General features: G+C 40.6%; 1 protein-coding gene across 2 annotated transcripts; it reads left to right on the top strand.

The window, feature by feature from the left end:
* Positions 1–1,932: 1,932 nt before the first annotated feature.
* On the top strand, positions 1,933–25,047 carry LOC139562835 (sodium- and chloride-dependent GABA transporter 2-like). Of its 2 annotated transcripts, XM_071380959.1 has the most exons (15): positions 1,933–2,049; positions 11,162–11,370; positions 14,369–14,503; positions 15,720–15,860; positions 16,209–16,299; positions 16,440–16,572; positions 16,690–16,824; positions 18,809–18,912; positions 19,137–19,261; positions 19,442–19,554; positions 19,723–19,860; positions 20,203–20,305; positions 21,637–21,737; positions 23,266–23,436; positions 24,107–25,047. In XM_071380959.1, the coding sequence occupies exons 1-15, from the start codon at positions 2,009–2,011 to the stop codon at positions 24,266–24,268; spliced, it is 1,902 nt and encodes a 633-aa protein (XP_071237060.1). In that variant the 5' UTR covers positions 1,933–2,008; the 3' UTR covers positions 24,269–25,047. The 2 variants fall into 2 exon arrangements, with proteins under 2 accessions (XP_071237060.1, XP_071237065.1); XM_071380964.1 differs by lacking the exon at positions 21,637–21,737.
* The last annotated feature ends 1,457 nt before the right edge of the window (positions 25,048–26,504 follow it).

The following is a 26,504-nucleotide window of genomic DNA, read 5'->3' as shown; positions in this document are numbered from 1 at the left end:
TCATACCTTATTGCTTCAATCTCTCCTCCTCCAAAAGTGTGCACTTGTTCACTTCCCTTCACTGATTTGAAATACAATGATTGGTATAATAAATATGGTGGGAACCAACTAGCCCATGCCTCCACCAATCCTATGCTTTTAGATTGATGGGAAGTAGTGAATGAGTGTACACCTCAGGAGCAAGGACATATTATTAGGATGCACCCAGGATTTCTATCGCTACAGTGTATTTCAGTATGGACATGCTTGGAAAGCCATGTTTTTACGGTAATTTACTAATTTACTCATCATCACAATGCATCATACATCTCTCAGCACAGCATATATATACAAAACACCGCCAAACACCATAATAAAAGCTTAAATCTTGATTACATTAATCTTTTTTTTTTTTACATGTAGGGTCTTGAGACAGCCCCAAAGGCCTTATTTCAAATCCGCAGTGTTACCCTGGAACCTGCAGGGGGAGCCAAAGACCTTTAGAAGACTTTCAGAGACTAAACGTCTTCAGTGGCTTTTAAGATCCCCAACCCTGACATCGTTCCCACAACCTACATAGATGGTTCCTATCTTTAGCCAGCAGTGGGTGGAAGCCAACTTACAAAAACATGTGTTGTTTTCAAGATCCCTCATTCCTGACACCTTTCTAACACAACAGTATTTAGGCTGGGTTCACCTGTAGCAGCCTGTAGCCACCTCTCATAGACTTATACAAGTTGTACATCTCCCTCTGAAGAAGTTGGCTGGTTGCCCGGCCACCAGATCAGGCCTGTGATAAATATAGTTTATGGAAAGTTTTCAAAAAATACATATATTTGAATACAGATCCCCCCAAAAGACTACTTTTTAAAACAATTTGCATACAGATCTCAGAAGTGGCTACTTTTTCTAAAATTCAGATCTGAGAAAGCAACTACTTAAAAAATATATATTTCCCTTAACCAACAGTCTTCTTAGAAATAGTGCACGCAGTGCACATACCTGTATGTGAAATGTATGCAAAAGTTATAAATGAGGTCCCAGGACTTCCCAAGTACAGTATATCCAATTCTCCTATGGCTCCATTGGTCAAATTGTGATAAACTGCAGGAATATTTTCTTGCTTCTATCTCAGGACCCTTTCCTGGAATCAAATAGCTCATGCATTTTCATCTAAAGATTGCAAACCATGGCATATCAATTAATATTAATTTAGTACTTTGCCAAATAATGCTAATTTACACAGGAATACCTCTGTTATAAAACAGGGTATTCTCCACACACAGTAGAGCCCTCCTTGTCACTAAGACAATTGTAACAGTTTTAACTTTACGTCTGTCCCCTCGCCCCGACACGGGCGCGAACCAGGGACCTTCTACACACATCAACAACGGTCGCCCACGAAGCATCGTTACCCATCGCTCCACAAAGGCCGCGGCCCGTGCAGAGCAAGGGGCAACACTACTTCTAGGTTTCAGAGCAAGTGACGTAACTGATTGAAACGCTACTAGCGCGTACCTGCTAACTAGCTAGCCATTTCACATCCGTTACACAAGGTCTACTTCACACAGTGAAAACTCTCACACAGTGAATTCTCCTCCACACACAGAAGATACCTCTTTGTCACTAAGACAAGGTCTACTTCACACACAGTGAAACCATGTCATGTCATCCCTTGGCCTCTTCTTTGCTTCTACAGAAACCCCTACCCTGGGTAACTCGTCCTTTAAGAAAATCTCCTTAAACTAAAGATATCTCTGTTTCAACAGAGTTCCTAATCAAAAATTCCATATGTGATTCCATATGTGTTATTTCATAGTTCTGATATCTTCACTATTATTCAACAAGAACATTTTGAAAAAAGGGGCGGATCCTTAAGAGGTTTTAACATTCAGAATAAAGGAGCATCTTTCTCAGTGTTGTCTTTTCAGAGCGCTCTGCCATACAGTAGGTCCACATAGGCAAATATAGCACAACATTCAAATCGTAAAAATAGGTTGTGAATGAAGTTGAGAGGCATCTAGAGGAAATGCTTGAAGAATACTGCTCAGCTACAAAGCATGGAGAATGGTGAGCACTACAGTTTTCATTATTTTCTTTGAGCTAGATGTTTAGGTAACACTTTATATTACAGTGCCCTTATTACAGTGGAATTATTCCTGCAGGTACAGTGCAACAGTATTGTAATTACTCATTATTATACTGTACTTACACTGTAATGTAAAATGCAACAGATTTTCTTGAAGTGACCCTCACCTGAAGGTCACTGGATGTGTTTACACTACTTTAACATAATTACTGTGTCATTAACATGCTATTTCTTAGTAAATGGCTGGTCACTTATGTGCTGTAAAAAATAGTTTGGACACACCTACTGTACTCATTCAAGGGTTTTTCTATATTTTTACTATTTTCGACATTGTAGAATAATAGTGAAGACATCAAAACTATGAAATAGCACATATGGAATCACACTATGGGCCTTAAAGAGGCCTTGACAGAATGCTTTTATTTACATTTTATTTCATTGCCTGAAGTTTAAGATTCCATCCACAGTCATTAGGCACCGTCCATCCAACTATAATTGTTGATCATGCTGATATGTTGAAATACTACATAATGTACAGCATATTTTAAACTGTTGAAATCAGTGGACTTTGGTATGAGGTAATTGTCACGCCCTGACCTTAGAGATCCTTTTTATGTCTCTATTTTGGTTGGTCAGGGCGTGAGTTGGGGTGGGCATTCTATGTTTTGTGTTCTATGTTTTCTTTCCTGTGTGTTTGGCCGGGTGTGGTTCTCAATCAGAGGCAGCTGTCTATCGTTGTCTCTGATTGAGAACCATACTTAGGTAGCCTTTTCCCACCTGTGTTTTGTGGGTAGTTGTTTTCTGTCTTTGTGTCTGTACCAGACAGGACTGTTTCGTTTCGTTTCATTCTCTTTGTTATTTTGTTTTAGTGGTCTGTTTTAATACATTTAACATGAACACTTACCACGCTGCGCTTTGGTCCGATGATTCCTTATCTTCAGACGACGAACGTTACAGAACTACCCACCAAAACCTAAATGGAAAACGGCAACGTAAATAGGATCCCCAATCAGAGACAACGATAAACACCTGCCTCTGATTGGGAACCAATTCAGGCCACCATAAACCTACATTACCTAGACATACAAAAACCCCATAGATAAACAAAAACCCTAGACAAGACAAAACACACATACCCACCCTTGTCACACCCTGACCTGACCAAAATAATACAGAAAATATAGAAAACTAAGGTCAGGGCGTGACAGTACCCCGGGCGAAAGTGGGCATTGAGCCTAATGGAGAGGTGCGAGCGGTAAGCACCAGATCTCCAGTGCTCCCCCACGGTCCGGTTCGACCTGTGCCTGCACTCTGGAGGGGCCGGGCTAAAGTGGGCAATCAGCCTGGAGGAGTAGTGCCAAGGCTGCGCACCAGAGCTCCAGTGCTCCCCCACAGCCCGGTTTATCCGGTGCCTCCTCTACGCACCAGGCCTCCTGTAGGTCTCCCCAGCCTGGTGGGCCCTGTGGCAGCCCCACGCACCAGGCTGTCTCTGCGTCTCCTCCCTCCAGAGTCTTCCTCCAGTCCGGACCCTCCAGCGACGCCCTCCTCTCCTGAGCTGCCAGAGTCGCCCTCCTGTCCGGAGCTGCCAGAGTCGCCCTCCTGTCTGGGGCCCGCTGCGAGGGTCCCCAGTCCGGGGTCGGCGGTGAGGTTCCCCGCTCCAGAGGAGCCACATAAGTGGGCCAAGCTTAAGGTGGAGCGGGGTCCATGTCCCGAACCAGAGCCGCCACCGAGGATAGATGCCCACCCAGATCCTCCCCTATAGGTTTAGATTTTGCGGTCGGAGTCCGCACCTTTGGGGGGGGGGGTACTGTCACGCCCTGACCTTAGAAATCCTTTTTATGTCTCTATTTTGGTTGGTCAGGGCGTGACTTGGGGTGGGCGTTCTATGTTTTGTGTTCTATGTTTTCTTTTCTGTGTGTTTGGCCGGGTGTGGTTCTCAATCAGAGGCAGCTGTCTATCATTGTCTCTGATTGAGAACCATACTTAGGTAGCCTTTTCCCACCTGTGTTTTGTGGGTAGTTGTTTTCTGTCTTTGTGTCTGTACCAGACAGGACTGTTTCGTTTCGTTTCATTCTCTTTGTTATTTTGTTTTAGTGGTCTGTTTTAATAAATTTAGCAACATGAACACTTACCACGCTGCGCTTTGGTCCGATGATTCCTCATCTTCAGACGACGAACGTTACAGTAATAAAAAAATACATCTGTCAAACTAGATGTAACATTATCACTCTCCATTACATTTCAAAAGTTTTGCAAGTAATATACATTAGATGTATTATGCCCCCCTTTCCTATTTATTTAAGTGCTTAAGTTCTGTCACTCCTCTCCTCTATCCATTGTAAAGTCATAATGCAGAGAATTTCAGTTGTTCACATTCCACAAATCTATGCCCCTTCAGCATTCAATTTTGGGGTAGCAGGTAGCCTCGTGGTTAGAGCGTTGGGCCAGTAACTGAAAGGTTGCTGGATCGAATCCCAGAGCTAAAAAGGGACAAATCTGTCCTTCTGCCCCTGAACAAGGCAGTTAACCAACTGTTCCCCAGTAGGCTGTCATTGTAAATAAGATTTTGTTTTTTTATCTGACTTGCCTTGTTAAATAAAGGTTAAAGTAAAAGCCTGCCTGCTGCTGTCGCTTTCACAGAGCAAATCCCCTCCTCTTCCCCTCAATGAAGGAGCCAGTGTTACCTTGACTAGCTCCGCCTCACACACACAGGCACATGAACACACACACACTCCAAACTATCCACATGGGTTCACTCATGGTTAGTTCTGGGAAGGGCATTTGACAGGGAGAAACACATGGTCTAGGTTTGCTTCCAATGAAAGGGACCAGAACAAGTCTTCCTTGATGGAGAAGTAGACTACTACAACAGACTTCATCCTAAACCTCTTCAGGAACGGACCCTTTTTTTCAATTTTCGCCTAAAATGAAATCCCAAAACTGCCTGTAACTGAAGCAAGGATGTGCATATTCTTGGTACCATTTGAAAGGAAACACTTTGAAATTTGTGGAAATGTGAAAGGAATGTCGGAGAATATAACACAATAGATCTCGTAAAAGATAATACAAAGAAAAAAACAACCGTTCTTTTGTATTTTATTTGTACCATCATCTTTGAAATGCAAGAGAAAGGCGATGATGTGTTATTCCAGCCCAGCTGCAATTTAGATTTTGGCCACTAGATGGCAGCAGTGTATGTGCAACGTTTTAGACTGATCCAATGAACCATTGCATTTCTGTTCAAAATTGTGCATTAGGCTATGTTAGCTCAACATCCCGCAGGGGACCGACCAACCCTGAAGAAGTTTTAAGGTACTCTCTCTCTCTCTCTCGCTTTCTAGTCTCCTCCATTTATATCAAGAAACCTTTTATTTAGACTGTTTATCACTGTTTATATTTGAAATCTAGCAGACTTGGCAGGCAGGGGCTGTGATAACACCTAGACATCTCCCTAGTTGTATATAGAGACAGAGACAGACATGAGGCTTCAGTCAGTGGTACTGTAGCTTTCTCTCTTTCTCTTTCTCTCTCGCTCTCTCGCTGTGTCTCTCTCTCTCGCTGTCTCTTTCTCTTTCTCTCTCGCTGTCTCTCGCTGTCTCTCTCTCTCTCTCTCTCTATCTGCAGTCAGTAGCACTTGTTGTAGGCACGGAATGACGGCCAAAGTCTGGAGGCTCAGCAGTGCCAGTGAGAGCAGCAGTGTCTTCCTGTTCTGTGTAACTGTACAGGCATGTCTAATAAACGTAGAAGTCCTCTTATCGCATTCTTTCGATTTGAAAGCAGAATTACTGGTTGTTGAGGTAGATCTTATTTTCATAATTCAAGCTACAAACCTTAACAGAAAAAAATAAACACGACAGTATGCTAAAATATTAGAAAGAGACGACTCAGACATGAACAATGAACCTATAAAATCTATTTTATTTATCATGCCCTTTTTACATCAGCAGATGTCACAAAGTGCTATACAGAAACCCTGCCTAAAACCCCAAACAGCAAGCAATGCAGATCTATCCAAAGCATGGAAGAAAGGGGCTCATGTTTTGCTGTACTAGACCTTCCCTTTTCCCCTCTATTCTATTTTTCTTGACAGTTGTGGTGGTTAATTTATTTTCTATCAAATGAGGAGAGACAAAATTATCACACAAGTCAGAGTTGTACTTAAACTAAATCTTTATTCACTTATTTAAAAAGGGGCAAGTCAATACAACACACACATATAAAGTGAATCGATTGAGTGCTCTACGATAATAATGTCTGGACGACAAATCACCCTCAGATGATTCGTTGAGAACCTCGAGATAAAGGTGCAAAGGTCTTTTATAGCCAAGATACACCCCCTTCAGTCCACATTACAAACAACAGATGTATGGAATGGGTCACAAGGTAAACATTTGTATGAAAGATACTTAGAATTCACAGCAGACAGTATCTGCTGTAAAAACTGTTCTCATTCTGTAGAAACCAGGGTCTGGCCCCGAGCCATCTCTCCCTTATAGAACAGAAACATTAACTAATGCTCTGGAATGCGGTATCAACCAAAGACATTGTGAATCTCCTGTCAGTGTTAAATCTCCCAGATGCCCACTTTCAGTTCATACAGACACAGTAGAGTTATGACAACCTTCTATTCTGTTGCATAAAACAACCATTTCATGCAATTACAGTATTATAACATAATCTTGCAATTTTGCTCTCACACAGGTCACATTTAGCTGGTCATATGTACTGTAGCTGGTCATATGTAGCTGTTCATATGTATAAGGTCATATGTAGCTGTTCATATGTAGAAGGTCATATGTAGCTGGTCATATGTAGCTTGTCATATGTAGCTGTTCATATGTAGCTGTTCATATGCAGCTGGTCATCTGTAGCAGGTCATATGTAGCAGGTCATATATAGTTGGTCATATGTAGGTGTTCATAGGTAGCTGGTCATATGTAGCTGGTCATATGTAGGTGTGCAAATGTAGCTGGTCATATGTAGGTGTGCCTATGTACTTGGTCATATGTAGCATTCATATGTAGCTGGTCATATGTCATATGTAGCTGTTCATACAGTGGCTTGTGATAGTATTCACCCCCCTTGGCATTTTTACTATTTTGTTGCCTTACAACCTGGAATTAAAATAGATTTTTGGAGGGTTTGTATCATTTGATTTACACAACATGCCTACCACTTTGAAGAAGCGAAATATTTTTTATTGTGAAACAAACAAGAAATAAGACAGAAAAACAGAAAACTTGAGCGTGCATAACTATTCACCACCCCAAAGTCAATACTTTGTAGAGCCACCTCTTGCAGCAATTACAGCTGCAAGTCTCTTGGGGTATGTCTCTATAAGCTTGGCACATCTAGCCTCTGGTATTTTTGCCCATTCTTCAAGGCAAAGCTTCTCCAGCTCCTTCAAGTTGGATGGGTTCAGCAATCTTTAAGTCATACCACATATTCTCAATTGGATTGAGGTCTGGGCTTTAACTAGGCCATTCCAACACATTTAAATGTTTCCCCTTTAAACACTTGAGTGCCGCTTTAGCAGTATGCTTAGGGTAATGGTCATGCTGGAAGGTTGAACCGCTGTTCCAGTCTCAAATCTCTGGAATTCTGAAACAGGTTTCCCTCAAGAATTTCCCTGTATTTAGTGCCATCCATCATTCCTTCAATTCTGACCAGTTTTACCAGTCCCTGCCGATGAATAACATCCCCACAGCATGATGCTGCCACCACCATGCTTCACTGTGAGGATGGTGTTCTCGGGGTGATGATAGGTGTTGGGTTTGCGCCAGACATAGCGTTTTCTTTGATGGCCAAAAATCTACATTTTAGTCTCATGTTTAAGTAACAGCTTTTTTCTAGCCACTCTTACTCAAAGCCCAGATCTGTGGAGTGTACGGTTTAAAGTGGTCCTATGGACTGATAATTCTATCTCCGCTGTGGAGCTTTGCAGCTCCTTCAGGGTTATCTTTGGTCTCTTTGTTGCCTCTCTGATTAACCTTTACCGAACCTCAACCCCGTATCCGGGATCACCCCCCACCCCCCACACACTGATTAGCATAGATAGCATAGCTTCAGAAGTAGATAGTAGCATCTAAATATCATTAAATCACAAGTCCAAGACACCAGATGAAAGATACAGATCTTGTGAATAAAGCCACCATTTCAGATTTTTAAAATGTTTTACAGGGAAGACAAAATATGTAAATCTATTAGCTAAACACGTTAGCAAAATACACCACTATTCTAACTCCATCAGTTTCTTACTCCTTCAGGTGCTATCACCAATTCGGCTCAACTAAGATATTGATATCCACTAACCAAGAAAAAACCTCTTCAGATGACAGTCTGATAACATATTCATGGTATAGGATAGTTTTTGTTAGAAAAAAGTGCATATTTCAGGTAGAAATCACAGTTTACAATTGCACCGACCATCGCAAATCGACTAGAATTACTAGATAGAGCAACGTGTATGACCAATTTACTCATCATAAAACATTTCATAAGAATAGACAAAGCATAGCAATGGAAAGACCCAGATCTTGTGATTCCAGACAATATTTCAGATTTTCTAAGCGTTTTACAGCGAAAACACAATAAATCGATAAGTTAGCATACTACATGTGAAAACGTTACCAGAGCATCGATTCCAGCCAAAGAGCGCTATAACGTAATCACCGCCAAAAGATATTAATTTTTTCACTAACCTTCTCAGAATTCTTCCGATGACACTCCTGTAACATCATTTTACAACATACATATACAGTTTGTTCGAAAAGGTGCATATTTAGCCATACAAAACCGTGGTTACACAATAAAAATACTAGGAAATCAAGCCTCAATATGTCTGACGTCATCTATCAGAGTGATCTAGTTTAATTAAAAGCTAATCATATACTTGACTAAAAAATACAGGGTTGACAGGAATCGAAAGACAAATTAGTTCTTAATGCAACCGCTGATTTACATTTTTAAAATTATCCTTACTTTTCAATACAGGGTTGGCCAAGTGAAGCTATACCAAACAAAATGGCGATGTATGCGTTTAAAATATTTCGACAGAAACACGGTTTATCATATTAAATATTGCTTACTTTGAGCTGATCTTCCATCATATTCTTGGGCAATGTATCCTTTCTATGTTATAAACGTCTTTTGGTCGATAGATGTCCTCTGTCCTTCGAAATGTCCACTAACAACGACCGAGACCGCGAAACGTTCCCAAAGCTAGAAAGTGCACGACAAATAAATTCCTCAGAATCGCACTAAACGGATATAAATTGCTATAAAACGGTTAAAATTAACCACATTATGATGTTTTTAACAACTATAACGACTGAAAACATGACCGGAGAAATATAGCTGGTTAGAAAACGATTTGGAACGAGGCAGGTCCGATGGCCTTCACGCTTGAGGCGCACGTTGAGAAAGGGCGGTCTCTGTACATTTTGGTCATTTATAATGGCTGTGAACGTCCCATCGATTTCATTGAAAACGTGATGACGTACAGACACCCAGAGGAAGACGTAGGCAGTGTCGGTTTCTTCATAGCATTCACTGTGGCCTTATAAACAGACCCCAGATCAGAGGTAAAAATTTCTGAAATCTGAACCCTGTCATGAAAAGTGCTGTAAAAATTGTTCTGTACCACTCAGAGACAAAATTTCAACTCCTATAGAAACTATAGACTGTTTTCTATCCAATAATAACAATAATATGCATATTGTACGATCAAGAATTTAGCACGAGGCAGTTTAATTTGGAGACCCAAATATGCTAATGCGGAACAGCACCCCCTATAGTTGCAAGAAGTTAATGCGCTCCTTGCCTGGTCCGTGAGTTTTGGTGGGCAGCCCTCTCTTGGCAGACTTGTTGTGGTGCCATGTTCACCTATTTTTTAATAATGGATTTAATTGTGCTCTGTGGGATGTTCAAAGTTTTGAATATTATTTTATAACCCAGCCCTGGTCTGTACTTCTCCACAACTTTATCCCTGAGCTGCTTGGAGAGGTCCTTGGTCTTCATAGTGCCCCTTGCTTGGTGGCACCCCTTGCTTTGTGGTGTTGCAGACTCTGGGGCCTTTCAGAACAGGTGTATATATACTGAAATCATGTGACAGATCATGTGACAATTAGATTGCACACTAGTGGACTTTATTTAACTAATATGTGACTTCTGAAGGTAATTGGTTGCACCAGATCTTATTAAGGGGCTGTCAGGACCCGGTGTGAGAAACAGTCACTTAGTAAACTGAGCCACTAATAGTCGACAGAACCCAGAAGATGAGGCAGACACAGCAGTACTAGAGACGGTGGTTTAATAAAGTAAAAAGGAAAAGATCTTCAGGCAAAAAATAAAAATCCACAACGTCAAAAGTAATTTCCAAGAGAAAAAATTTAGATCCTCTAAGACACAAGGAAAATCCACAAAGTGGTAACAACAGCAGGGAAAAAACAAACCTCAAAAGAATAATCAAAAAAATAAACAAGAACAAAACCAGAGTACCTCAAGCAAATCCAACAAGAGAAACAAATGTTCACAGCATGGCTGGGGCTGGGTGCTAACATACAAACACAGAGCAAAGAACTGAGGAACACTAAGGGTTTAAATACTTTCAAAGGAAATGAGGCACAGGTGCAAATAATAACTGGAACAAGGGAAAAAACAAAAGGGTCAAAAAAAGCACAATGGGGGCATCTAGTGACCAAAACCTGAACAATCCTGGCCGAATCCTGACAGGGGCTTCATAGCAAATGGGGTGAACGCATTACCACCCACCACTTTATAGTTTAAAATAATAATAATAATAATTGAAACAAGTTCTTTTTTAAATTTCCCTTCACCAATTTGGACTATTTTGTGTATGTCCATTACATGAAATCCAAATAAAAATCCATTTAAAACACAGGTTGTAAATGCAAGAAAATAGTAAAAACCCCAAGGAGGGTGAATACTTTTGCAAGGCACTGTATGTAGCTAGTCATATGTAGCAGGTCATATGTAGCTGTTAACTGTGTGTCCTTATACTGTCTTCATAACACACAGACTATGTTAGATAAATGTGTGTTCACCGCATAAAACCAACTTTGTCTTTCTCAGTGTTATGGAGAAGCATAATGATCCCAATTTGAGGTTCAATAAGCTTTCCCAGCAGGAGATGGGTCTGGTCCAGCCTGTCCCTGTCCCAAGCACCCAGACCAGGGGACAGTGGTCCAGCAAGCTGGAGTTCCTCCTGGCTGTGGCCGGACAAATCGTAGGCTTGGGGAATGTATGGAGGTTCCCATATCTGTGCTACAAAAATGGAGGAGGTGAGTCTCACATCACATCTTTACATGGTCATACAATTAAGCTCACATTAAATGTATGGCAAGGTGAGCCTTTGTCTTTTACATTATCAATGCAAAAGAGCTAGTCACTTCATTTAACTTCATTTTGGTGGAGACAGTACAGAGTTGTTCTTTTCATATCTTAGGCTAATTTTGAAATCACACAATTACAAGACAGTAATGGAATAATCATTAAGAGATGTGTAATCATGGCCTGATATAAACATATCAGTGGTTGCTATAATATTATAGGGATATTTACACACTAGGGCTAGATTTTATCTGGCGGGCACTATAATAAAAACAACAGTGCATGCCTGGGTGCACAAAAGGCACCAAAACCTTCTAGGTGCTTTCAGAATCTCTATACTGATATGCACATCACTACTGTACAACATTTTGTTACGCTCTGATAGAAATATGCTATGGAGAACAAACATGTTTCTTTGACATGTAGAATTAGGAATCACGTAGACTCTATTCATGGCCTTTCTATCTGCAATGTTCGATGATGTTAGGCTACTGAACGTGTCCCAGATACCCCACAATAATATCCATAACACTTACATGCCAAATGGACGCACAACACTTCAGGTGGTAGCTAAGTCCACCAGCCACACAAACAAATATTTCCGTCCCTGTGGTTCAACTCAAATATAATAATAGATTTTTTTTTTAACTGTATTTTTCGATACAATTTTTTTAAATTATCATCTTTGTAAATTATATCATAAATAGGACTGGTGGAGTTATGTCACACATGCAGCTAACACAGACATATGGAAATGTCTGCTCTACCCAAAATTACAACCAAGTAATTGCAACATTACCACAAAAATGGAAGAGGCAAGTGGAAGGGGGAAAAGCAAGGAACTTGTCTGTCGGCCCTGCATTAAAGACCAAAATTGGTTAAAGAAAATTGTGATAAATTAAAATATATACCAGTTTCATTTAAGGACCAAAAAATTGACAGCTGTGCCATATAAATTGCAAAATAGTTTTGAAGAGACTTTCGATGACCGATTCCATGGCACATGGTTTATGAAATGACACGCAAAATGACACCGGATTCAAAACTTCTAATTTTTTCTATTTAAATTATTATTCAAAATTCTTGCAACGAATAGAATGTTATATATATATACAGTATATGGGGGATGCAATCTTCCCAGCTCTGCAGATTTTGCTGCGAGGAGGCAGTTATTAGATAATTTATTTTGGTACTGTCCATATGTAGCTCTTTTTTGGTCACAGGTCCAAGAACTGCAGAAGAATTGCAACATTTACCTAGATCTAACGCTGCAGATAACAATACTCGGTGATTTGAAAAGTCATAGTCAATCAATCAATAATTTTAGCAAAAAATGTTATCTTTAATTTACGATCTGTAGAAAATATGAGAATAGAAAGGTTCAGTACTTTGTGAAGCATCACAGTACAGTTAAAAAATATATGGCAAATAGAAATCCAATATGGATGGTGTTAAGAGATAGATGGCAGGGGTTGAATAGAGCTGAAGGGTGTAAATAATAACAACACGATAACAAATGTAAAACATATGGGGTCTGTTAAATGTATATAGGTTCAGAACTTTGTGAAATAGCACAGTTGCAAATATATGGCAAATAGAGACACCAGAAATAGAGGAAGGCCAGGACTAAAAACAAACAAAATATATCTATTGTAAAATAGATTATGTCTGTAAAATATATTAGCTGGAAGTAGAAGCCTAAGTGTTATTGTTTATTAGTTTACTCCAATTGGGGGAGGGGTGGTAGGGTTGTCAGGGTAGGTTCCTTGTTCCTTGTCAATCATTGGCTTATTGGTGAAATCAGCAATCAGACAATATCTTCTTTAAGTAAATCAATCAAACCAAACCTTTTTTAATGCAATTGCAGACAGAAGTTGACAACGGAAACATAGCACGCATGTTTCAGAGTTATTCTGTAAAATAAAAAAGGTCAAAGTTGCTTTAATATGTTTGCAGTCAACCCCTAGTGATGTAACTGCCTACGTCAACACCTTCTACTCATGAGACCAAGCCCATGCATGTACAGTTATACAAACTTGCAGGATAAACAATAGTCCAGTGTTTTCTAAGGGCTCAGCAGTAATTTTCCATTCCCGTGTGGCTTATAGTGGTATGTCTGACTTGTCTCTTACCTCTTTTACTCCCCTGCATGTTTCTGTGTCTATGAATCTCTTTTAGCCTTGAGGCGCTTTCTCACAGACACCCTGTTTTGACCGCAATGGCTCACACATCTCTCAGACCGTTTCTTATAAGAGGCAGAGACTAGATAAGAACTGTGGAACAATATTAAACCTTATAATGCGTATATTGCTAATCTGTGGTCCAGGACCATATAAATGTAGTGGGGGAGGGTCTTATAGCCCTTCCCCCTCTATTAATACAACATAAGCATAATCAATTATTATATTACATCAATCATTTGGTGCAACCCCTATCATGACCCCAAGGTAAACCTCATCAGGTTTGTGGGGAATAATAAAGGAAAAAGATATTCTAAATAATATGTATATTTATATAGGTATGTGTATTGTATGTATGTATATGTATGTGTATGTATATGTATGTATGTGTATGTATGTTTATGTATATATATGTGGATATGTGTATGTATATAAATATATTTACCCCAAAAATATATGGGCGATTAGAAATGATGCAGACAATTACATTGATGGAAGCGACAATCTATCTGCAATTTTAAAGACAATCCACCCTCTCACCCCAAAAAATATATATGAATAAAAAATACTTGTGTTCTCCTCTCTGGACAGTAGAGATGTACTCAAACCTGAAGTGTGTGTGTGGGAGGGGGGGGGGGGGGTTCAGGTGGTTGAGATGGCTTCGGGGGAAAGAAATGTGTCTTGTGGAAAAATAATCACGTGAAATGAAACATTAAGTTATGGTCTTGGCCATATGGTTAATTGTGGTTTAACTTGTGTTGTTCGTAAGGGGTGTTCTTCATCCCTTATGTGCTCTTTCTGTTCATCTGTGGCATTCCACTCTTTCTCCTGGAGACCTCCCTGGGCCAGTACACCACGCAGGGCAGCATCACCTGCTGGAGGAAGATCTGCCCCCTTTTTGAAGGTAAATATCAAGGCTCATATTTATAAAGCGTCATTGAGTAAGACTGCTGATCTAGAATCAGGTCCCCTCTGTCCATATAAGCTTAGTCATTATGATCTAAAAGGATAATATGACCCTAGATCAGCCATCCTAGGGATGGCAGGTAACCTAGTGGTTAAAGCGTTGGGCCAGTAAACGAAAGGTAGCTAGAACCAATCCCCGAGCTGACAAGATAAATATCTGTCATTCTGCCCCTGAACAAGACAGTTAACCCATTGTTCCTAGGCCATCATTGTAATTAAGATTTCTTTCTTAACTGACTTGCCTAGTTAAATAAAAAAAATCCTACTGGTATGCTATATGAATGTGGCCATGGGGTCTTGTTGTACGTATTGCAACCATATTAGGGATTAAATTGTCACTGTTTGTCTGACAATTGATAGCATTTGCTTCCTAATGTGAATTCCATATTGGGGAAATAGACATAAAAGCCTGATAGCTAGAAGGAAGAAAGGCTATAGCCTTCAGAAAAGTAAAGATTTGATAGGACTGTAAACTGTGCCAAAAGAAAAGATAACATTCAGAGGGACTGCAGACCAAACTTCGTCTGTTTTTTTGTATTCGTACTCAGGAAAACTCCTAGCTGCAATATCAAAACTTGAGAAAGTAGCATTGTAATCCAAAGCAATGTCAATATGATTTAAATTGGTATTCAGCACATAAACTCAAGGTTTCTGTCTGGAGTTTTTGTCAAGAATGTGTTGGTTGAGGGTGACATATAGGGCCAGACAATTAGCCATAATAGGTACAGTATATGCACAGTACATGCAGGCTTTTCCTTCGGTAAATGATATTGCGCTATTGTATTTGTAAAAGTCAATCCACCATGATTTTAATCACATTGCTTTAACAGTTTGAAACAATATCAGGATACATTTTAGATTGATTGTTGGATGACTGGTCTGTTTCTGGCCTGATATAACTTCAAATATGAAAAAGGGGTTAAAGTAACAAGACATTTCACTCAAGTTATTGGATGAAGCTTGGATTAAACATCAACAGATTTACTCAGGCTCACACTAATTCATGAGCTATTACATGATAGAGTAAGTGACAGTGCTTAATGTGCAATGACACGTGCATTCAGGACACTTGTCCTGTGTTCAAACATTCACAAACATTCACAAAATCTCCTCCTCCTCCTCCTCCTCCTCCTCCTCCTCCTCCTCCTCCTCAGGACTGGGTTATGGTAGTCAGGTGGTGGTTATATATTCCAGCATCTATTACATCATCATTCTAGCCTGGGCCTTCTTCTACCTCTTCTCCTCATTCAGCTCTGAGCTCCCCTGGGCCAGTTGTAGAAACAGCTGGAACACAGGTATGTACTTCAGTGTAGCCTGAGTGCCAGTCTGCTTGTGCTGTCCTACCAACTGCTTGTCACTCATTGTCATAACAAACCTGTTTGGAATGACAAGGACAGCAATGGAGTTGGCATTGCAAAGAGCACAAACAGATCTGGGACCAGGTTAACTTCAGTGTGTAGACATGTTGATGGTGACATAGCTTTGTCATGCCCAAAAGATAGATAGTATCTTACATTTATGGACACTACCTCAAACTGAGATATTATTTTTGTGAGTTTTATTTTTGTAAATGTCTCCTCATCCAGGAGAGATTCATAGAGTTCTGAGACATGCTTGTTATTGTGTAATTTCCTCCTAACCAGCAACCTGCATGGAGTTTGACAGAAGAGTAGTGGGACATCTAAATTGGACAGTAGCAGGAAACGCAACATCGCCAGTGAGAGAGTTCTGGGAGTGAGTATACAAAATCATTCCAATTTATCAACTCCTTATTGAGTCCTTACAGATGGAAATCAGGGCTATTTGCCTTAGGAGGCGCAGAGAGAATGGTGAAAAGCAAGTGGTGGGATTGTAACTCATAATATGATTTTCAGGAGAAGAGTTTTGAATCTCACAGACAGTCCAAACAATCTAGGCAGTGTTCGCTGGGAGCTGGCTCTGTGTCTTCTACTGTCATGGATTCTCTGTTACTTCTGTGTCTGGAAAGGAGTGAAGTCTACTGGGAAGGTAAGGTGGGATCTCTGCCATTCAACCTGATGACACCATGAATACTGTAGATTTGTTAGGATGAGCCATAGACTGAGTGAATGTAACGCTGGTCTGGTCTGCCCCCCCCCCCCCCAGGTGGTCTACTTCACTGCCACCTTCCCCTATCTGATGCTGCTGGTGTTGCTGGTCCGTGGACTCACACTGCCGGGGGCAATAGATGGTATCAAGTTCTACCTCTACCCAAACCCAGCCCGCCTCACAGACCCACAGGTAGGAACACACTTCACTGTATAATTTGTGTCCAGGTGTAACAAAAACGATCAGTACATACTGTAGTGATTTGTGGGGGATAAATGGTCATGTTTCTGCCGGTGTTTGAAAGCTGGTCAACATGACTGAGGGCAGCAACCATTACCACTGACACAATAAACGTAACTCCCTTGGTGCAACAGTTTGTGGTTAAGAGCATCAGATTTGTTACAATATCAATACCTGATTAAAAAAATACTCTGATTTTCAAAGCAAATGCATTTCCTGTTGACTTATTATAGCTATAGTGGCAGGAAAAAGCATGTGAACCCTTTGGAAATACCTGGATTTCTGCATAAATTGGTCGTGAAATTTGATCTGAAATTCATCTAGGTCACAACAATAGACATCCACAGTCTGCTTACACTAATAACACACAAACAACTATAGGTTCCATGTGTTTATTGAACAAAATGTGTAAACATTCAACGTACAGGGTGGGAAAAGTATGTAAACCCTTGGATTTAATAACTGGTTTATCCTCATGTGTCAACAATAACCTCAACCGAACGTTTTCCGTAGTTACGGATCAGATCTGCACAACGGTCAGGAGGAATTTTTGACCATTCCTCCTGACAAATCTGTTTCAGTTCACCAATATTCTTGGGATGTCTGGTGTGAACTGCTCTCTTGAGGTCATGTTACAGCATCTCAATCAGGTTGAGGTCAGGACTCTGACTGGGCCACTCCAGAAGGCATATTTTATTTTGTTGAAGCCATTTTGTTGTTGATTTACTTCTTTTTTTGGGGTCTTTGTCCTGTTGCATCACCCAACTTCTGTTGAGCTTCAATTGCCGGACAGATAGCCTTACATTCTCCAGCAAACTGTCTTTATAAACTTGGGAATTCATTTTCCCGTCGATAATAGCAAGCTGTCCAGGCCCCGAGGCAGCAAAGCAGCCCCAAACCATGATGCTCCCTCCACCATACTTTACAGTTGGGATGAGGTTTTGATGTTGGTGTGCGGTGCCTTTTTTTCTCCACACATAGCGTTGTGTGTTCCTTTCAAACAACTCAACTGTAGTTTCCTCTGTCCACTGAATATTGAGTCAGTAGTGCTGCCAGAAGAGATTTCGGTAAGTCTTTAGCTGACACTAGGATTCTTCTTAACCTCATTGAGCAATCTGCTCTGTGCTCTTGCAGTCATGTTTGCAGAATGGCCACTCCTAGGGAGAGTAGCAACAGTAATGAACTTTCTCCATTTGCAGACAATATGTCTTACGGTGGACTAATGAACATCAAGGCTTTTAGAGACACTTTTGTAACCCTTTCCAGCGTCATGCAAGTCAACAATTCTTAATATTAGGTCTTCTGAGATCTCTTTTGTTCAAGGCATGGATCACATCAGGCAATGCTTCTTGTGAATAGCAAACTCACATCTTGTGAGTGTGTTTTATAGGGCAAGGCAGCTCGAACCAACATCTCCAATCTAGTCTCATTGATTGGACACAAGGTTAGCTGACTCCTGACTCCAATTCACCTTTGGAGAACTCATTAGCCTAGAGGTTCATATACATTTTCCAACCTACACTGTGAATGTTTAAATTATGTTTTCAATATAGACAAGAAAAATATTTTACGCACACTATGTCTGTCTATTGTTGTGACTGAGATGAAGATCAGATCAAATTGTATGACCAATTTATGCAGAAATCCAGGTAATTCCAAAGGGTTCACTTACTTTTTCTTGCCACTATACAAGGTCAAAATAGGTACCATTTGAATTCGCCTCTAACACCCTGGGATGAGACTACTGTATCAGAATTGTGAAACTATGAAGGCAAGGCAGCTCGAACCAACATCTCCAATCTAGTCTCATTGATTGGACACAAGGTTAGCTGACTCCTGACTCCAATTTACCTTTGGAGAACTCATTAGCCTCATTAGCTCTGGTGTGTCTCACAGGAGAACTCATTAGCCTCATTAGCTCTGGTGTGTCTCACAGGTGTGGATGGATGCTGGAACACAAATCTTCTTTTCCTATGCTATCTGCCTCGGCTGTCTGACTGCTCTTGGCAGCTACAACAAATATGACAACAACTGTTACAAGTGAGTGGAAGAATTATGTACACAAACAGTAAATGTGCCTTGCTAGATAAAATGTGCTGGCAGAATGTTTTTTCTTGCCTGCAAAAACGTCCCCTGTGCACATAATTCTTTGGAGGTTGGGTTGCAGAAATGGTAGGGTATCTGGGAAGTTTGATGATCTCCATATTGTATGTCATTTGGATGCCTTCGTGTTGTGACTAACAGGGAAGTGAAACTCTTTTTAGGGACTGTGTGTACCTGTGCCTGTTGAACAGTGGAACCAGCTTTGTGGCCGGTTTTGCAATCTTCTCTGTTCTGGGATTCATGGCTTATGAACAAGGGACAGACATCTCAACGGTGGCCGAATCAGGTAAGTGTTGCAGCAGTGAGATACGAATGAATGAATTAAGTAATGAATAAACAAACAAATTAACATACCCTTGTAAGTTCTGGTTTGTTACAAGACAGGTGTCTTAGCATTTCAAGGATCTAACTATTCCCTCTGCCTCGGAGAGTTCAGTAATGAGTTTACCTGTGTTGCTGCATACAGGTCCTGGCCTGGCATTCATCGCCTACCCTCGTGCCGTGGCCATGATGCCATTACCACAGCTTTGGGCCATCTTCTTCTTCATCATGATAATCCTACTGGGGTTAGACAGTGAGGTGTGTTAGTGTGGTCCTGAAGGCCTACGGAATATTTCCTTAGTGAAGGATAATTACATAACCGACAATAGATGCTACAATCATCACAAAACTCAATGGATATGAAACTGTGAAGGAGTAGCTAGTATTTTGAAGAGTTTCCACTGAACTACCCCATCTCTCCTTCAGTTTGTAAGTCTGGAGGCTTTGATGACATCTATCTCAGACATGAATCCCTCCTTCTTCCTGGTTGGCCATCGGCGTAAAATCCTCCTCCTCATCATCAGTGTGGGTAGCTTCTTCATTGGCCTGGTCATGGTCACAGAGGTGAGAGGTCATTTGAAGTCATCATTCTATAAGGATATAGGTTATAAAATATAGAATTTAAAGGCCGTCGTTATTAGATTAATCATGACAGTAACGAGATATATGATCAAAAATCTACCTCCCAAGTGATCTGTTTCAACATATCCCTGTGTTTCAACATACCACCTCGTTCCGCATAATTGTTGGTTGATTCCACTTATTTCGTAAGCGATTGGGCTGCTGGACACACCTACGATCATTGTCTGAGTGTTTTGTAGACTCTGGAGGTAGATTATAGTCTTATTGTTGTGCTCAGTAAGACCTTATACTTTCTTTCTCTTTCTACCCCTCCTCTATTTGCAGGGAGGCCTGTATATCTTCCAGCTGTTTGATTACTATGCCTGCAGTGGGATGACTCTGCTTCTCTTCGCTATACTACAGTCAGTGTGTATCAGCTGGGTTTATGGTGAGTTAGCCCGGCCTTCTCCCAGTGCCACTTAGGGCCCGCAACCACTTTTGTTCGATGTCAGTCGGGGTCTCAACTTACTGTTAGTTAAGATAGTAGAATACACAATGTGACATTTTGAAACGTGGTAGTGCATCCGCAGTTTTCCTCTTGTTATGTCAGTCACTGACAGTCACCCAATTAGCCCATGTCAGCTACCATGTTATAGTTTGCTAGGTAAGTTAGTTTATCCAGCTTTCTAAACCTTGTATTATATTACAAACATTTATGAAGGCATTTTCATGTAAGTTATTAAATGTTACCACTGTCATTGTAGGTGTTCTGAAAAGATAATAGTAAAATATGGTCAGTGCTATCAGGGATCCTTGGGACGTCCATACCTTAAACCCTAACCTTAACCCCTCCCTTACCCTGACCTTAACCATTTTAAATGTCAACTTCAATGGAGTCGGAACATCCCAAGGATCCCTGATAACAAGGAGCTGTAAAAGACCCTGCATGGCCCCATTCTATCAATCCCAGATAATCAATCACAGAAACCCTAATTGCAGGTCAGCTTCCCTCAGGATGTTTCTGTTCAAGGTGTTTATGGCATTATCCAAGTTTTTCCTCTGGCACACATTGCCACTTTGGACATTGATGTGAAACGACACCTCGTTACTTTGGGATTATAAGGTTCTGACATGTTGGTCAAAAATGAGTTATTCACATAGAGTTGCTCTTTAGGTGGTCTTTTACGTGTGAGATATGTCAGATTTTTGAAAAAGTTAATTTACAATGACAAAATGAAAAATCGGATGTTCTATCTATGCTAACACCTTTTAACTTGGTGCTATAAGGTTCTACATGCAATCCAATCACACAATGCTGGGTTGTCAATAACAAATAATTGTACATAAGTAAGGTGATATACTTGAAAACAGGAGGACATCACAAAACAGTTCTGAGATCTGTGACTTGAAACATTTTTATTATCTCAAAACTATTCATTTTACACACAGAACCTTATAGTCCCACCCCTGGGTGCTTGTTTAGTTTTTTGCCATAACACTACACAACTGAATCAAATACTAAAAGCTTGATGAGTTGGTTATTTGAATCAGCTGTGGGGGGCCCAGGACTGAGTTTGGGAAACCCTGGTTAGAGCTGATTACCAGGTTTTCTAATCTGCAATTGTTTAAACTTGTCTGTCACTTGGCGGTTTGAGAATGTTAACCTGGGTATTTGACAGACCAACTGTGTATTTGACAGACCAACTGACCAAACCCTTTTATTGACTGCTGTTATTTTGAGTCCCTTGATATTGATATGTTGATATGTTTACTCCACAGGTGCAGACCGTCTGTACGATAATATAGAGGACATGATCGGTTATCGACCATTACCCATCATTAAGTACTGTTTGAAGTATTTCACTCCAGTCATCTGCACTGTAAGTTTTACAGGTTTGACAGTGATGAGTGGAGGTTGTTTGACCGCTGACCCATTACGGATGCAGGCAATAAGGCAGTGATCACTGAGATCTTGGTTGAAAACAGCAGAGGTGTATTTAGAGGGCAAGTTGGTTAGGATGATATCTATGAGGCTGCCCGAGTTTACGGCTTTGGGGTGGTACCTGTTAGGTTCATTGATAATTTGTGTGAGATTGAGGACAACAAGCTTAGATTGTAGGATGGCTGGGGTGTTAAGCATGTCCCAGTTTAGGTCACTTAGCAGCATGAGCTCTGAAGATAGATCGGTGGCAATCAGTTCACATATGGTGTCCAGAGCACAACTGGGGGCAGAAGGTGGTCTATAGCAGGTGGCAACGGTGAGAGACTTGTTTTTAGAGGTGGATTTTTAAAGTAGAAGTTAAAATTGTTTGGGTACAGACCTGGATAGTAGGACAGAACTCTGCAGGCTATCTCTGCAGTAGATTGCAACACCGACCCCTTTGGCCGTTCTATCTTGTCTGAAAGATTTGTAGTTAGGGATGGAGATTTCAGAGTTTTTGGTGGTCTTCCTAAGCCAGGATTCAGACACGGCTAGGACATCCGGGTTGGCAGAGTGTGCTAAAGCAGTGAAATTAACAAACTTAGGGAGAAGGCTTTGAACGTTAACATGCATGAAACCAAGGCTATTACGGTTACAGAAGTCATCAAAAGAGAGCGCCTGGGGAATAGGAGTGGAGCTAGGCACTGCAGGGCCTGGATTGGCACTGCAGGGCCAGTGAACTGGCTAACTTCTGTTGTGGATTTCAGATTTCATACCCCAAAATAGGGCTATGTTCTGTATAACTCCCCCTACCTTGTCACAACACAACTGATTGGCTCAAACGCATTAATTCCACATATTAACTTTTAACTAGGCACACCTTTTAATTTAAATGCATTCCAGGTGACTACTGTGCCTCATGAAGCTGGTTGAGAGAATGTCAAGAGTGTGCAATGCTGTCAAGGCAAATGGCTACATTGAAGAATCAAAAAAATATATTTTTTGATTTGTTTAACACTTTTGGTTACTACTTGAATCCATATGTGTTATTTCATAGTTGTTTATGTCTTCACTGTTATTCTACAATGTAGACAATGGTAAAAATAAAGAAAAGACCTTGAATGATTAGGTTTGTAGAAAGTTGACTGGTACTTTATTTAATTGTTTCCAATTTCATAAAATGTTTGTTACATGTAATCTTTTGTTTCAACTATAATGCATGATAAGCTTAATCAACAGAAGGAACATATTGGGTGTGCGCCAGCTCATGCTTTTTTTTTTAGACCATTAAAAATGCTTCACCAGAAGCCTGACCTAAATGTACTGGAGAAACAATAACCTTGTCCTTAACCTTATCTTGTTCATCTCTGTCTTCACTCAACCCTCACTGTTACCCTAATATGTTATAATTAATACAATGCTATCGGAAAATACATTGTGTTCTTTAATGTTTATTATACAACCTCCATCCATATCTTTTGTTCTAGGCTACATTTGTCTTCTCCTTGATAAAGTTTACTCCGCTGAAGTTCAACAACACCTTTCAGTATCCTTGGTGGGGTTCCGCCGTTGGCTGGTGGTTCACTCTCTCCTCCACCCTCATGGTTCCTCTATGGATGGTGTACATCGTGAGCGTCACTCCTGGTACACTGCGACAGGTAAATAGGGACATCATTTATTATGTTTCTATAGAGTTTCACATTGCTTGACTTGGGCAGGAGCTCTCCGGAGCTGAGTACCGGCAACTAAAATGTTTAACAGCTTGAGCTCCTGTTCCTCTTTTACAATATTAGCTCAAAAGTATTGTGGAGCTCATGCACCTAAATGTAAACAGTACCGACACCAAACATGAGTACCGGCAACTGTCTCAGCCCAAGTCAAGCACTGGAGTTTCAAAACAGAAAAGTATCTCAAAGTGGTCCAAAAGCAACAAAAAATCAAGCATTATATCATAAGTAGCCTAGCTATAGCTAGTTACGTAGGTCGACGATAGAGGCTAAGTCTTTGAGTACATCCTCCAAAGATGGAGCAATGGTCATGAGAGGTCATGGTTAATTTCTCACTATCAATTCCAAACTTCAGATCTTTTAAAAGGTGGCAGGTATCACTTGTGGTGTTATCGCTAGTTATGTCTCTATTTATCGAATGATCAGATCCATTACCCAAACCCCATTTCCTCCCCAATATACACTGATGTTGTTTCTTCTACCAACTAAGAAAATAAGACAAACAATCAACGTTCTGCAAACATCACCAGTTATTGTATGTCTCATTTCTTTGGTGGTCTATCTTTGAAATGCTCCTCTGTCCTTTTTATTGATTCTTTAGAGACTGTCCATCCTCACCACACCGTCAAAGGATCTCCCCATGACCAAGGCCCAGAAGAATTCCCTCCTGGCCAAGCAGTCAGAGCAGGACAGACCCCTGGGGGACATGGAGATACCAGCCTGGGACCACAACCTCCTAGACAGAGACACTGGCCCCCTGTAGAGACACTGGCCCCCTCTCTCAGCCACCATCCCTATAGGACTAGAGATAAGCAGGTCCTGACATAAACAATACAAATACTTCCTGTTGTGTAACAGAGACTTATGTGACCCTTCGCTTGGTCTGAGTGGCTTAGAAAAGTATAGTACAGAACATAATCCACCCCATGCCTTTTTCTTGGGAGGGCGATGTGGGCAAGTGTTTCCAAAACACACACTATTTCCTGTATGTAGTGCTGATGAGACGTAGAAGCACTGGTTCTGGGAAGTCTTGGTGTGAAAAGAGAGATGCGGTCATTCTGTTTGGCCCAGAAAACCCTACCTAGAATTAATAGAATTACAGGTCAATCTTGCTGACTCATGTCAGAATGAGGAGAAAACATATTGAGTAAGGTCCGGCACAAAATATGGACCTTTGCAGTTTAATTAACCAGGACTGTGGTCATGGCAGAGTAATGGATGCATGGATCAAACACCTGTCACACAACATGGTGGAAACAAAAACATGACATTCCTGCTATTAGTCCCGGTTGGTTAAGTGAGTCTGTATATACAAGTGAACAAACAGTTTTTTTAAAGATACATTTTATCTTTGATTTAGGTGGGTTTAATAATCTTATATAGTTTTTTTTCTACTGTAATTTCATAAGACTTTGAAGTATGACATTTGTGAAAATATATCGATGGTTAACGAGAAGGGATTGTGTAGATGCATATATAGTAGAAACACTGTAAAACACTGATAGGATTTGATGCCAATATCAATAAAATCATCAAACCTTAGATCATTTTCCCACCCATTCTTTGGAGTACTATAAATAAAAAGTGTAATTCCATGCAGAAATCTCTTCTGATATTCAGACATTAATCTAAGACCTGGGCCCGTATTCATAAAGCGTCCTAGAGTAGAAGTGCTGATCTAGGATCATAGAAAAGGCTAACTGAACCTAGATAAGCACTCCTACTCTGAGGTAATTGAACAGAGACATCATCATTCCACTGACTGTAAATACGTTTCCCCCAGAGGGTACTGACAGTGTTCTATAGCCGAGCTGAAGACTAATACAGGAACCATGCCCTTCTATGAGTTACAGATAAGACCAGTAGTTAACAACAGTTATCATTAGTTCAGGCTAAACCGACACAGAGCACACCCCACCCGCAATTGTGTCTGAGGTGAATTTAGCCTGATATGAAAAATGAATACTCGTAGCTTTAGACAGTTTGTACAATATCTATATTCATCCTTTAATGAAGTACTGTGGTCTGTATTACAGTGTACAAATGGCTCTGATGATTGCTGAGCAAAGGCAGTGGCAGCTCCAGCTCCACTATCCCTGATGACAGTTTGTGTTTTATCATTCATAGATACCATTATGACCCTCAATGTAGCAGGTTAGGGTGATAATAGTGTTTCAAGATTTTGATATATTATTGTTCTCGTGATAATTTGACACAATTCCCCAGCTGCATATGACGTATTCCACTAGTATTTGACATTGAGGTCCAATGATTGGTTGTGTCACTCCACATGTCAGGCTATCATCCTTAGTGCTTCAGCAAGTTGTAATACTAGTTCTAACATATGTTAGACTCTGGTTCTAAACTCCACTGAGTTTAAAGACTAGGAGCTCTATTCAATCTGTAAATCTGAAGCGTTACAGATTCTGCAATAAATCTCAAGGTAATTTCCGATTGGACCGACATATACAGTGTTTACAGTGAATGCAGTCTCCACTAAATCAGGAACATTGCCTTTAAATCTCAATCACTCTGCAAAGATGAATTTATGCAATGCAGATTGAGTCCTGGGTCATTCAGGTTTTCTGGATGAAGAAGTTGAATTATAATTAATGAATTCACACAACATATCTCTCAATCTCCATTGAGAATGCCTTTTAGACCTGGGTTAGGCGTGTCTGTGTCTGGGAAACTGGCCCATTGTTTCCTACCTTTTTTAATACTGATTTGAAATTTCAAAGAGTAGCCAATCCAGGGAGAGACTGACAAGGTATAATGCCGAAGTTAACATAACAAGCCTTTGAAAGGGTCCCTTGTTGCCCTGTTATGTTATTGCATTACAGTAAATAAAGAACAGAACAAAACTGATATCCATCAGATAATTCCTGGGCTTCAATACCTCTTTTGCCAATTGGCCTGAACCCTTTGCTGCAGACAACGGAGCCCCGCCGATCCATCACGACTTATCTGCCGATGTAACCGTTCGAGGGGGTTTAAAT

This window comes from Salvelinus alpinus, chromosome 2 (assembly GCF_045679555.1).
Source record: "Salvelinus alpinus chromosome 2, SLU_Salpinus.1, whole genome shotgun sequence".
NCBI classification, from domain to species: Eukaryota; Metazoa; Chordata; class Actinopteri; order Salmoniformes; family Salmonidae; genus Salvelinus; species Salvelinus alpinus.
Note: the sequence above shows the minus strand (reverse complement) of the source record. Positions and strands in the feature narration are given on the sequence as shown.